Source organism: Cynoglossus semilaevis, chromosome 11 (assembly GCF_000523025.1).
Source record: "Cynoglossus semilaevis isolate Cse_v1.0 chromosome 11, Cse_v1.0, whole genome shotgun sequence".
Taxonomy (NCBI): Eukaryota; Metazoa; Chordata; class Actinopteri; order Pleuronectiformes; family Cynoglossidae; genus Cynoglossus; species Cynoglossus semilaevis.
In genome coordinates this window covers 17813457-17827421 of record NC_024317.1, presented here as the reverse complement: position 1 = coordinate 17827421, position 13965 = coordinate 17813457, and the positions used below count along the sequence as shown (strand labels likewise).

The 13965-nt window shown below is 38.1% G+C and overlaps 1 protein-coding gene across 2 annotated transcripts in view; it reads left to right on the top strand.

Annotated features, from left to right (window-relative positions):
• The window catches only part of ppp1r16b (protein phosphatase 1, regulatory subunit 16B), a 57956-nt gene that overhangs the window by 33903 nt on the left and 10088 nt on the right, over window positions 1-13965 (top strand). For both annotated transcript variants that reach the window (XR_003051039.1, XM_008321079.3), the window contains exons 3-6: window positions 1245-1315; window positions 9796-9941; window positions 10457-10560; window positions 13014-13138. Coding sequence is in view for 1 of the 2 variants with exons in the window: in XM_008321079.3 (XP_008319301.2) it covers window positions 1245-1315; window positions 9796-9941; window positions 10457-10560; window positions 13014-13138 (446 nt within the window). In the remaining variant the exon portion in view is untranslated. The remainder of the gene's footprint in view (window positions 1-1244; window positions 1316-9795; window positions 9942-10456; window positions 10561-13013; window positions 13139-13965) is intronic.

The following is a 13965-nucleotide window of genomic DNA, read 5'->3' as shown; positions in this document are numbered from 1 at the left end:
GGTTTTTGGCTACATTGACAGAATGCTCACAGGTGTTTCTGAGGGATTACCACAAATCCTGAAGTAATTAGACAAATGTCCTCATAAAAATCATTGTTTTTCTCTACTAATACCACTCAAATTAAAAAAAAAAAAACATTGGCTGTTGTTGACTGTTGCAGTGAAGATCGGATTCTGAATAATACATGTTTTCATTACTTTGGTTTTATCAAGGGCTCCGCCAACAATTACTTCTCTGTTTCATGTACAGTAGTTGTCTGGGCCAAAGTAGTCGGTTGTTAAACTGCTGGATTTGTGCAGTGCATTTTATCTGTGCTTTACCAGACCGGTGTGTGTCTTTGTTTTGTCCCCTGACCTTGCATTGCGTTATTACAGTTTTTAATGTAGTGTGAAATAATTACCCCAACGCCCTGGAACAGATGATTTTTTTTTTTTTTTAACTTCCCAAATGGAAACAGGTCCTTTTTAAAAAGCAATTCTGAAAATACAAACTAAATAGTTTGAACTATTTAAAGCATTCAAACTATAAATACCACAGCAGAAATAATTAGTCTCTAAAAAAACTGGGGTACATGGTATTAGTCCTGTGTTTATCCTGTATATGTATGCGTTTGTGTATAGTGTATGCATATACAGTATACGGTATGTACTCAAATATATACACATAAATATATATATATATTTATGTGTATATATTTATATTTATATTTATATTTATATATGTTTTGGTCAGGATATATCACAAATGTACCAGTATTCATTTTATATCTTCTGTTCCATCATTAAAACCTTCCTTATTTTTTCAAAACTCTTCTCTCCTCACCATTCATACTTCAAGGTCAGTTGTGAAACACGGATCACGGTGATGCTGTGATGTATGTATTACGGATTGTTTGGTGATGTCACTGGGTTACTAAATGTTCATTTGATGTCTTCACCGGAGCAGTGAGGATGAGCAAGGCTGTGTAAAATCCCATCATGTTCCTTTCCTCTGCATTATTTGTTCATTTCTTTGAATTGTGGGTATATCCTGAACTGTTGTTGCACCGAGGGGACGGCTGAATAAAACAGCTCAGAGGTGGGGTGTGCAGACCTTTAATCACTGTGTCACTTTTTTTTTCAGAAACATTTCCCAGGGCAACTCGAGCTTACTGTACTAACAGAGAAATATTCTACAGAGTTATGTGAGCTTTGAGTCTTCATTCCTCATGTTTTTTCTTTCTGTCTTTCTTTCTTTCCACCAGTTCGTTACCTGCTGAGGAACAATGTGAGTCCAGACCTGTGCAATGAAGACGGCCTCACCGCCTTACATCAGGTGAGACCGACACTCTGGCAAGGAACCGAGATTCTCTGAAGTCTCAGGCAAGAGTACGAAGAAAGGTTTCAGACAATAATCTGCTCCAAAGATATAGAATGATCTAAGATAAACTTTTTCAAAAAAAAAGTATTTGTATCTAGAAGAAAATAATTACTGTTCAAAACACTACTACTAATATTATTATTATTATTTTACATTTTCTTATCTGTTTACTTATTTATTTTTTACACATTTGCTGTATTATCGGCCCCAGTTGCACAGCATGGCGTTTCTTTGTGCCTCTGTTTTGTATCTTATCTGTGTTTGACCCCTGATCATCACATAGCTCTTACAAACTATTGCGTTTCAAAGCACATTTGTCAGTGTTTGTACTATTTGATTACTAATAACCCAGCAATACATTGAAGGAATTGCTTTTTTAGAGCAGTTGAAGTTAAGAAAATTCAAGAGGAAAATATTTCACTAATTTTATTAAAAGAGCAGCAGAAAGTGTATGAAGATGATGCATTTACTGACCTTATGGGCACATATCTATTTAGTACAGACAGGAGCAGAGATAGTGGACTAAGGCCATAACTTGATTTCTGTCTGTTTTGTTCTGTCACACAACGTAGTGGGCAGTGTCCCCGTAAAAAAAAAAAAAAAAAGGTGAGTTACCCAACACGGAGTCGCAGCGTGATGTCAAATTTAAGGAAACTTCTGTCTGTCAGACGCCATTTGTCTCTTCAATAAGTCTTCATCCGTCCTGTCTTTTCTCCTCTCTTTGACGTCTCTCGTTCCGTGCCTCTGACAGTTTATATTCTCTCTCTCTCTCTCTCCTGGCTCTGCCGCAGCCGTCTCTCTCTCTTTCACTCTTGGCTGCTTTCAGCCTAATATTCAGGCTCATGCTGAGAGGCAGAGAAATGAGCGTGGAAGGATGAAAAATTGCTCATCAGTCAGCGCTAGTGTGGCTGAGGTTTTTTAAAGCAGCGGGCTGCTGGCTGCACGGGGTTCAGATTGACCTTTTAGTGTTGATTTTTGTGTGTGAGTGTGTGTGAGTGAGGGTCTGAGTATCTATCAGGCAGTCATTTGAGCTGCTGTGTGTGTGCTCGTGTGGGTCAGGGTTAGGTGGGTTTGGTATTTGTCAGACTGCAGTAAAAGTGAAAAGGTCCTGTCTAGAAGACTGGGCCAACTGATCCATCCAAACAACTGATTACACACATGCACGCACACGCACAAACCAAGAGGCTGAGTGGCAAATAGATGGGGTGAAGGAATGTGGCTGTTTCTCTGAATTACATGTCATATCTATCTGAGGACGGATTGACCTGACTGGAGTGAGACATGTTGGGCACACACACATTCTTATTCAAAGATTGATCGATCGTAACAACACGATCAACTCAGTGAACCACAGCCTTTTTTTTTCTTCAAAAAAAGTTGTGTTCAATGCTACATTATGAGTTTGTGTCAATATCGTTTAATGTTTAATGTTCGTAATAATGTTTAATTTTTTATTTTTAAATTTTAGAAATACAATTAAAATATATTAAATTGTTTTTATATGAAACCTTGTATCTACACACTTCAAAAATCTAATTTACCAAACATTCCTAAAGACACATAAAATAATAGCTAGAAGATAACACAGTTGATACGTATTTACATTTTAGAAATAGCTCAAATGTAGATGGGGAAATGCAGCTGTTGTAACCAACAGTTAGCAAAGATGATGGGCACAGCTGAAAAGTGTTTTTTTTTTATATATTTTTTTAATGGTTGAAAAAAGTTCTTTGTCAGTGTCTAAAGTGTGCAGAAGTGATGCTGCAGGCAGCAGGTAATGTCTTAGGTCTAGACAGGAAACAGATAACACGTTGAATTGTCGCTGTGTTTTTCCTTGTTTTATCACACTTGTATATTCTCTCCCTCTACCTGAGTGAATGCTGCTCAGCCAAAAACTGCATTTAATAGAAAACATCCATCACTCAAGAAAGGGGACAAAATGCCACATCCATCTTTATTTTTACTGTTCCAGCTCAATCTCTCGTTCTTCTCTCGACACGTTTAATCTAAAGCTCACACGTCTGGACTTGGAGGAGACGTTTATTTTTCCAATACACAGCCTTTGGTAAACAACTGCAGCTGTTTCGTGAATCTGTGCTCTGATGTGTTGCTTCACATCTTCGGTGTGGCTGTTTGGAGGTTGTGACCCCGAGGAGTCACGACCTATGACCCTTTGAGTTGTTTTCCACGTTCATGTGAATTAGGTTCGTGTTAGACGTTGCTTGTACCCGGCATTTCCTTGGAAGTTTTATTTTGTACTGTTGAAGCACTAACTAACTAGTACTTAGTCAGCTAGTTAGTTTCCCTATTAGTTCTCAAGATCTTAAACTTTTATGCGACAGCTTCTAATGCAGGTTTTGTTTTTCTGTTCCTTAATGATAATCTGCAATGCGACGGCTTCTAATGCAGGTTTTTTTTTTCTGTTCCTTAATGATAATCTGCAGGAGGTGCGATGTCTGGATGTGAGTGTAGGCCCGAACCTTCACTCAATCATAAAGCTGTTAACTTTATGGGTCAGCTCTGAGCACTGCAGTACACTTCCACACCCACATCGTCAATTCCTTAAAAGCTAGAGAAGCAAACAGTAATAAAGGCAGAGCTGCTGTATTTATTAACGATCCTTGAGATTATAAATTAAAGTTAGTGACCTGATGAAGATAAAAAAAAAAATATATGTTCCTTTATTGAGTCTTAATAAATTATGGTTAAATACAGTGAGTAAAAAAAGTAAAAAGTCAAGTCATGTATTATTGTATATTATATTTCCCTTCACCATTTGTTTTTTAATTATATAAAACATATATATTTTCTGGCTTATATTTTGTGCCACTTTGTGATGAATGCTCAATAGATTATTTCCATTCCAAATGTTCTGTATAAGAGAGGCATTTGAAATTTACATTTATTTTGAAGTTCAGAAATCCTCGACATATTTAGGTGGTACCTGTGCTGATGTCAGATCATCTTTGCGATATTGGCAAAATTTAAACTGTCCTTTAACCTTCAACCTTCCACAATCTCAGCTGTCCTCCCGGTCACCCGGCTATCTTCCTGTCAGATTTACGCTCAATGCTTAAGGTCGATGTTCGTGCTGTTTGCGACAGACCTTCTGCCCTGGTCGTATTTCGGCCACTCAATCTAAATCCCAGCTGAATCCGCGCTCAAATTCACAACCTGAGTCTCTGCCCACTTCATTAAATGACGTTGCTATGGGAGACTTGATTTGGTGGCGGTGGCGTGCGGCCTCCGATGTTGCTCTAACAGGAGTGCCAAGAGAGGTCATCCATGTGAAGAATTGGTTTAATTCGATGTAAAATGCTCGACAGCACTTGTTTTTACCAAGACACTCTCCGGGGTGTATGAGGACATTCTCCTCTCTCTGTGACAGCTGTCATCTGGCTGCTCTGGGGCTGTTCATCCTTGGTTAACTTCTGGACAGTCATTCTTTTTTCCTCAATATTTATAAAAATGTGACATTCTAAAACGAAAGGCTGGATCTTACTTTGGAGCTATTGAAGGAGTAGGAACTGTTTTACCCTCTGTTTTATACCTCTGGTCATCTAACTGTTCTTATAATTCTACTTGTTTTGCTTATACATATGATGTGCTATACTTCAGTATACATAATTCTAATTTAATTTAATAAAAGAGATTGCAATAACAGCACAACAGCAAAATGTATCTACTAAACTACTACTACTAATCTATTATTACTATCCTATTAATCTTTTAATTTACTAATATCCACTGTTCAGGTTTTCCTTATTCTTTCAAGGTGTGCTGCTATACTTATTTCTATTGTACTGCATCTATTTTCCCCTAGGGGTTAAAAAAAGTTTTATCTATCCATCCATCCATCCATCTATCCATCTATCTATCTATCTATCCATCTATCTATCTATCTACCTACCTACCTACCTACCTTGGTCCAAAAAAATATGTAGTTGCAATCACCATTTTAACGAAATGGCACGAAACCTACCTATCAACCTACCAACCAACCTACCTACCTACCTATCTACCTATCTACCTACCTTTGTCCAAATAAATATGTAGTTGCAATCACCATTTTAACGAAATGGCACGAAAACCTGAAGTCCACCATGGCCAGAATTGTCCTGCTCTATGTGAACGCAGCTCAGTTCTATCTAATGAAACAGATTGTTGGAACTAATACAACGCAACATGTCTGAGCCAGTATCTGTCATCGTTACTCAACTGTGCTGAAAAGTCCATTTTAGCCAATGGCAGACTAAACATAGCTTATGGTAAGTGACGTGTTTATATGTTTTCGGCTCATTCATCATATGAAGCTGAGGTTTTCTTTACCATAAATTATACTCCTGGTTTATGGCTGTAGTGTGTAGTTATGAATTTCTATAATTTGATATGCTTAAGGTAAAACAAATATGCATTTACTCATGAATTGGCCAGGTCTCTACTGGAAGAGAAAGTGTTTCTTGATGCATTGCTCTTGTAATTATATTTTGAGCATGTGTGAAGATGTAAACCAGGGTCTAACCACTCGCTGCTTGAGGATTTATTTCCAGCTGCATTTGCAAAAGGGATTGAAAACCCTGAAATCATCTGTCTTCTTCCTTAATCTAAATGACTATATAATGATAGCGCTGCATTACATTGACAGGATTTCTCCTAAAAGTAAAATGGAAAATAATTTAGTTAAGGTGACACCAGTAGTTTGTCTTCATACGGCTGTTGTTTTTCTACTTGTCGAAATCAAATGAGATGGAGAGAAAAAAAAAACCAAAAAAAAACTCAGTCTCATTTTTCCTCCTGTCGTTTCTCACTCTCAACCTGAGCCACTGCCCTCTCTCAGCCCACTAATGGATCCAGCAAGACTGTTGCTGTTGTTTTCCAACCACACTGACATAATCTGGGCCGTTGTCCAGCGCCGCGAAGTGCTGTCACAAAAAGACACATTATTTCTCTGCTTGTTTCAGTTTCTAGTTGTCAGTACGAGAGAGAGAGACGAAGTTTGTCCACAGCAAATGTTCAGGAGGCAGCTGAGAGTTTAGAGTTGTTGACAATGACAGTGTGAGACAGTGAGAGGAAGTATTTTGATAGGACGTTTGAAAGGGGAATGTGGCCGTCATTGAGCTGCTGCCGAAGACTGATGGGAATTGCTCTGTGTAAATCTCACACACTCTGATATTGTCAGGTTTATTCAGGAGGTCAGTAAATCCTCCCAGATGTTGGCAAACGCTCAGTTTCCTTTTTTTATTTATTTATTTATTTTTCAAATCAAGACAAAACTCCTGCAAGCTGCTGTTTTAGCCGGTAAAAATCTCACAAATTATTGTACGTCTTTAACAAGGCTCTATGTCTTAAAAGACATAGAGACTAAATTATCTTTAGCTGGGACTTTTAACATCAATGGCAATTCATTTTATTGGTCAGTCTCATATAATCAATTTTCATCCTTTGGCATACTCAGGTGCGACTTATATATTAAAATAAATAAATTCATGTTTTTTATTTTCACACTGACAGCCACTAGAGGGCACTCTAGGCTTGTGTATCAGTATCTGCAACAAGGGTTAGAGCATGCAACAACTGATGATGTTAGAATTCTGTCTCTTCTCTTTTAATTAACAGCTTAGACTGCAGTTGTAACATTACTTATCTAACGCGATTAACCTTCTATTGCACTTATGGCCGTGGGCAGCGGTGGATACAAAAGCACCTTGGGTGCGGGTCAAGCAGGTAACTCTTTTCATCAGGAGAGCCCACGCAGAGAGAATCCTCAACAGAGAGAAGGATATTAGGGCTGAATCCCCAATTTGAAGGGTCACTGGTCGGGACGTAGGTGGATTACCAGAAGCAACTCCCTTACGCATATATTTGTAGAAATAAAATATAAATAAACGTCTTTTTCCTGTCTTCTTTTTATAGCATACGTTGTTGTTATTTTTTATATTTATTAAGATGTTTCTATATTTTCCATATACATTCTGTTATTTTTATATATATTCTATCATTTATATTTTTTTTTATGCTAATATTTCCTACTCCTTCTCCTAACACCAAACAGACGTGGAGTTGTTGTGCCCTTTTTTTCCCATACTCTGTTAACTTGGTTCTTTTGAACCTTCTGTGCATTGACTCTAGAATAATAACCAACAGCACAGGTGCAATGAAGAAGAATGACTCAAGATAAAACAGGAAGTTAATTCCCAGGTCTATTTTACTTCATCATTTTATAACACAGTGGAAAAATCTTATCCTGTCATGCAAAGTTAGACGTCTGGAGTTAAAAACTCAAATGTTAGTATTTGAACCAATTAAAAAAACCATTGAACTTGCATCAATAAATGAAAGACCCAAAATGAATAAATATCAGTTGTATGTAAAATCAGACATTTTTAACAAAGTCTTTTTTTTTTTTTTTACCAAGGAAGTTCACCACTATAGATGACTGAACATGAAACCTGACAGGAATGAACAGGTCAACTCAGCTGCTTGTTATTGAGCCTGTTGGGTTAAAATGGTACGGTCCACATTTTGGAGTGTGGCCCATTGTGTTTTCAGTCTCAGTCTCAACAGCCAAAAGAAAAACCATTTCCTTTTCACGTTTATTCACAGGATGTCTGTGTAATAGTCATTTATTTTAATCACTCAGATTCTGTTTTCTGCTTCACTTCATATCCGTCTTTTTAATACATGTCCTTAATATTCCCACAGTAATTTCATTTCCTCTCCTTTGTTGTGTATTAATACACACGCTGTCATCAAATTATCTGAGTAGCCTTGTGAGACAAAGCTTTGAAACATATTCTTATGTCCGTAAAGCCTAATTATGTGATCTTTCGATTGCTGAGATCAGATTAGTGTTTGGTAGAAGGGCTGAGAGGGGGGCTTGCTAAATGTGGTGCTAACGGTAATGATTTTAACATCAACATCTGGATTAATTGTGTTTGTCTCACTTGGGTTTTTTAAGTGAGTGAAGTCCAAAGTGGAGCGATATCGACTGGCGTTTGATTCACTGAAGACTTCTGCTAAATTCCTCAAAATAAGTCAATGCTTTCAAGTCGGGCAGAGTTTAAAGCTGAAGTGAAAGTGAACTACTTGTCATCGTGACACAGCGCACCACTGCACACAATGTGACCCCAGCCTAAGATAAATGACATGTAAAATTCATGGAAAAGGCTAAAATGCTTTTATAATTTTCTATGCCATCTATTGTGCAAATATGGGTATTGCAGAGAAAAGGCAGAAGTTTAGTGAAAATATAAATAAATAATATAATTTAGAAAAGTTTGGTGGGCCGGATTAAAAAGCTCAACGGGCCACATCTGGCCCCCGAGCCTTAGTTTGCCCATGCCTGCTTTAATGTGATAATTGCATTGAGATGCTGTGGATCACTAGGTCTAACAGTGTCACAGGTCCAGAACAAGTCACCAGCTCTGTCTGCTGGCTGTAAAGGTGTAGTTTTAGTCAACGACTATCAATTTAAATTTAAATATTGCGCAACACTTACGGTCATTAAAATGACAAGGAACTGTAAATATTAAGCAACACTTACGGTCATTAAAATGACAAAAGTGTCATACACAGAGAGTACAGACCAGTTATGTATTCTGATTTTGACAGATAGTAGTTTTAGGACAACGGTTCTAATTCACAACAATATTATATTTGGTTCCAGCTCACATTACATGAACTTAATTTCACACTTTTCTTCCTCGTGTTTCCTGGTCGTTCGTCTTATTTAGCAACTCAGTGCTACCGGGCTCGCACCGATCTGTCTCTGTTGTGAGAAAACATCTGTTGCTGTGGCTGACAGCAGTTTGACCAGTGGATGTTTGACATGGAAAATTCTTCTTTCCTTCCTTTTGCCCTCCGCCCTACAATCACACCCAGTTTAACGATGAAAATACTTTGGAGTCCCCCGGTGTCTGTGTCTCTGTCTGTCTCTGTCTGTCTCTGCGGTTCATGGGTGTGAGTTTTGTCTCAGATCCAGGAAACAAACCCACACAATAGCAGAGATGTCAGGCTCACTGTGTCTACGTCCACCCTGTGTGATTTCTCAGCCGCTCAGTCTGAAGTACTCTGCCTGGGCATTTTTGTGGAAATACTGTATTGAAATACTATTAAATACCTTGAACTAAAGGTTCCAGGTTATATCACAGCATTTTTTAATTACAAAGGAGAAAGGTTTAGGTGTATTGACCCAAAGATCAAAACATGAATTGAATAATGTTTGAAAATAATTAAACTGTGTTTACTGCCACAGAAAAACAAAAAAAGTTGTTTAGTTGTTTTGTTTTTTTAAAAAATACTTAAATTGTTTACAATAAAAATGTTTGATCCCCATAAATAACTCATTATTCTACTTAAGTCCTGTTGTTTACCACACGATTTATAGAAAACTTCTTACAAATCTTAATCTTACTTTTTTTGGGCTATCGTTATAGTGCTGCATTGATAACTACGACGAGATGGTGAAGATCCTGCTCGATCGAGGAGCCAACGTTAATGCTCAAGACAACGAACTGTGGACGCCGCTGCACGCTGCTGCCACCTGTGGTCACACAGGGCTAGTGAAGATTCTAATCGCAAAGTAAGTCATAAAGATAAATATCACTCCAGGCGTTTGACACTCGTGCATTTTAACTGGTGGGAGAACGCTCAACTTCCTTTTGAATGACTGAAGTAGTTCCTGTGTATTCCAGCAGTGGCTGCTGTTAACACACTTGCTGTTGACATACGCTCATCCTCCGAGAAAGGGCCATCTTGATTTTTTTTTTTAAATACTGTATGACATTCAGTGCACTGATGAAACAGATTTGTTTCATTTTTTTCAAGGAGCATTTTAATTTTATCTATAAAACATCATATACAGTATGATAAAAATATATATTAAAAATGATATATATATATAAATATGTATTATTTTTTTCATATATTTTGATATTGTGAACACAGAGCAATTACATCACAGAAAAAATATTATATCGAGGATCGCCATTCAGCTAAAATATATTGAGATATGACTTTGAGTCAATATTAAAAAATATATTTTTTTAAATATTTCCAATTAGTTTGACTTTGTTCATCTGCTCACTTCCCCCACAGCGGTGCAGATCTGCTGGCGGTCAACTCTGACGGAAACATGCCGTACGATCTGTGTGACGACGACCCAACACTGGACATCATTGAGACGGCGATGGCCAACAGAGGTAGGGTGAACATGGTGGAAGAGTTTTTGGGGTGGGCCAGTACATTTTCAAGGTCGACGACGACGACAACAACAGCTGAAGATGCTGTGACTGAGTTGAGAATTAATGGCAACAGTCCTGGCCTTTGACCTGTTAAAATCTATGATTATTGCTGAGGAGGCTTTTGACCTCTGAAGTAAATTCTTCACTGTGTAAATTATACTATGTTAAAATCTATGATTATTGCTGAGGAAGACAGTGTAGAGTTTTGTAAACCCAATGCACTTAGTGTGCTACGCAGTTGACACACCAGGGAACCCGGAGAGATTTGCTGCACCCGAACTCTCTCCGGCTCTGAGTGGGATGCAGATTGCAGCAGTGTTTATTCCCGCTGTCTCACTGTAAACAGCCCCAGTTGGCAGCATCTGTCAGGGGACGCGTCTGAGAAAGTGTTCAAGCAGCATCGGCTCTAACATGTCCCTAAATGCACTTCAGTGATGCGGAGGAATTTCGCGCCGGTCGAGTTATTTGCTTTACAGTTGGAGTGTTGGGATAAACAGAAGGGTGGTGAGAAACACGGAATCACACTGCAGTGTTTACATTCAGATGTTCATGTTTGGTCTCCATTCCAAGTCAACTGTCACCATCAGTGTGTGTAAATGTACAGTATGTCGAAGGTAACATATGACTTCGATGACGGGTTTAGCAGAGCCCGAGAGAAAAAGGTTGAAATGTTGACACTAATGGAACGATTTTACTATGAAATTAATGTGAGAAATTGTGAAAACTTTTTGAGTAATGTCACTAGTAGAGCATTAATTACTTTAAAAAAATCATCATCTTAATTCATCTCAACTAACTTTGATTAATCATGAAAATCCACAGCTACCTTCTGATTAATCAGATTAATATCTAAATTATAAGGCAGATTCAATTTCAAGTTACATTTGTTCATTTCATCCACGATGACCTCGTCCGAATGGATGACTTGACCTCAGCAAAGTCTGAGGAGATTAGATTAACGTTATACTCTGACATCATACTTTTAAAAAATACTGCTGCTATTAATACATATAATATTTTGATAAAGAATAAAACAATGAATAATGGTGCCATTAAAGACATTAATGTGAAATGTTGACAGAAAAATAAATGATGTGCATAGTTACTCCATAAACAGGATAATGCTGGCATCTATCACACACACACACACAAATGCACACACTCACGTACACGACAAAACCAAATGAGGTTCTCAGTTCACAGTACGGATCAGAATACAGATGGAGGTAAAGGAGGTGAGAAGAATGATTATTGAGCCGATCAAAGGCAGAGAGGAGCTGCTAATTGTTCCTGTAATGGTTTCAGCTCTGCACTGCTGGGTCAGAATTTGTCTCTGGGTGTCTCTAAAACACTCTGTGTCACCCCTTCTCTCTCTTTCTCTCTCTCACTCACTGAGCAGCATTGACTCCTCCGTCTCTGTTCATCCTCCCCTGTAGAACACAGCTTATCCCTGATTTTCTGCAGGGATAAAGGAGAACTGAGCCAAGAACTGAGCCAGTGGAAAAGAGAATGGATGATGTAAAATAGTTGGATGAGCTGAGCCCTAAAGTGAAGAGCTAAAATCAGATTAATAATCATCGAGATGTTCATGGATATTTAATATCACAAGTTGACGACCTTGCGTCTGAGTGTACATTAACATTCATACGTTCATATATATAACTGAGAGCTGCGGTAAAAATCAAATCATGTTTTCACAGATGCATGTCATGTATTCAAGCTTTGGAAGTGATGGCAGGTGTTTTCTACCGTTTGACTTTCACCTTTGTCTGACAGTCACAGTCTGTGTTTGATATTGAGCAGAGGACTCCACTGGGGAAACAGAGACATTTCTTAAAGCCTGTCTAACAGTACAGTACAGTACATTATTGTTGAGTCGAAGTTGTCAATGAAATGTGTCAATCACAGTGGGCTGCTGTGTGATGAGAGGAGAAACAAGACAGACACAAGTCGTAACAATAAGAACATACAGTATGTCACTCACCTACGCTAACACAGTAGTAACATAATAATTAAAAACACAAACACATCAGAAGAGTCTGACTAACGCTTAGCAGCCAAATGAATGCCAAAAAAAAACAAACAAAACAAACAAAAGAAAGTGAACGTAGCACAATGCAATGCAATCCATTCAAAGTGTGTGAAAAAAGTGGCGGCTTATAGTCCGGATATTATGGTAGTTGGCGAGTTTAAATGCCATAGTTTGATGATGTTGCAAACCGAGGACCCACTGTATATGGATGTTGGCTTTATATGTTTTTTGAATTATAAAATAATTACATATAATTTAAACCTTTTCTTAGTAAAAATATTAAAACAGTGCTTTTATTCTCCATCCTTTACTTCACTGTGACACAGTCAGCACTGCCTAAAGTGAACTCTGGGATTGACACTTAATGTCTGATTGACAGGCATCACCCAGGAGATGATCAATGAGACTCGGGCGTCAACAGAGAGGAGGATGCTGGGAGATATCCAGGGACTACTGAAACAAGGAGAGGAGGCCAACCAGCAGGACTCTGGGGGAGCCACTCTGGTGAGACACAATGGTTCCTGTGTAACTTCACTCGTGGGTAGACGTCATGTTTTTTGTCTTTCTCTATCACAAAATGTCAGATATGCAGTGGAGCTGCTGCCACTAAAGCTATTCCTACACTACAACATTTTTCTTCTTTTCCTGTGCTTTTGGATTTGTCATTTTCCTGTGCTTTGTATTTGTTTGTTGTCTATATGTTTTACCCCAAGCGTTCACCAAGTAGTTATGAAGTTATTGACAGCAGACTGGGACAGTAGACTGATAGATACTGTTGAAGACAACTGAACTTTCTAGCCGTTCTACAAGCTGCTGTGGAGGTCAAGAATAACGACTACAATCCTCCCACTCTGTGATCAACACACCTACATATCAATAAATCCGTCATTGGGTTTAATCCCAAATAAATGCGGGTGTGAATCGCAAACATCTACCTCCTGCTACTGTTACTGTCCATAAAAAAAAATAGATAAACATGATTTGAACTTTATTGCATTTTTTTTTTGCTTATTTAGAAATGTTAATTAATATCAAATAATCATGATTAATCAGTCTTAATTGTTATCCATTTTATGGTTAAAAAACTGAGTCAGGACAAGTGTGTAAAAACCATGGGTGAAACTACAGTGGAATGTACAGCAGAGACCCTTCAGCCTGTAGCTCAGGGGTGTTAAACATACGGCTCATGGGCCAAAACCGGCCCGCTGGGGGGTTCAATCTGGCCCGCTTGATGAATTTTGAAAGTGAAAAAAAAAAAGAGCAAACACATCATGTTCGTAGCGTTTTGTCAAATTATTTTTCGTTAAAAATGTAGATTTTCTGAAAACATG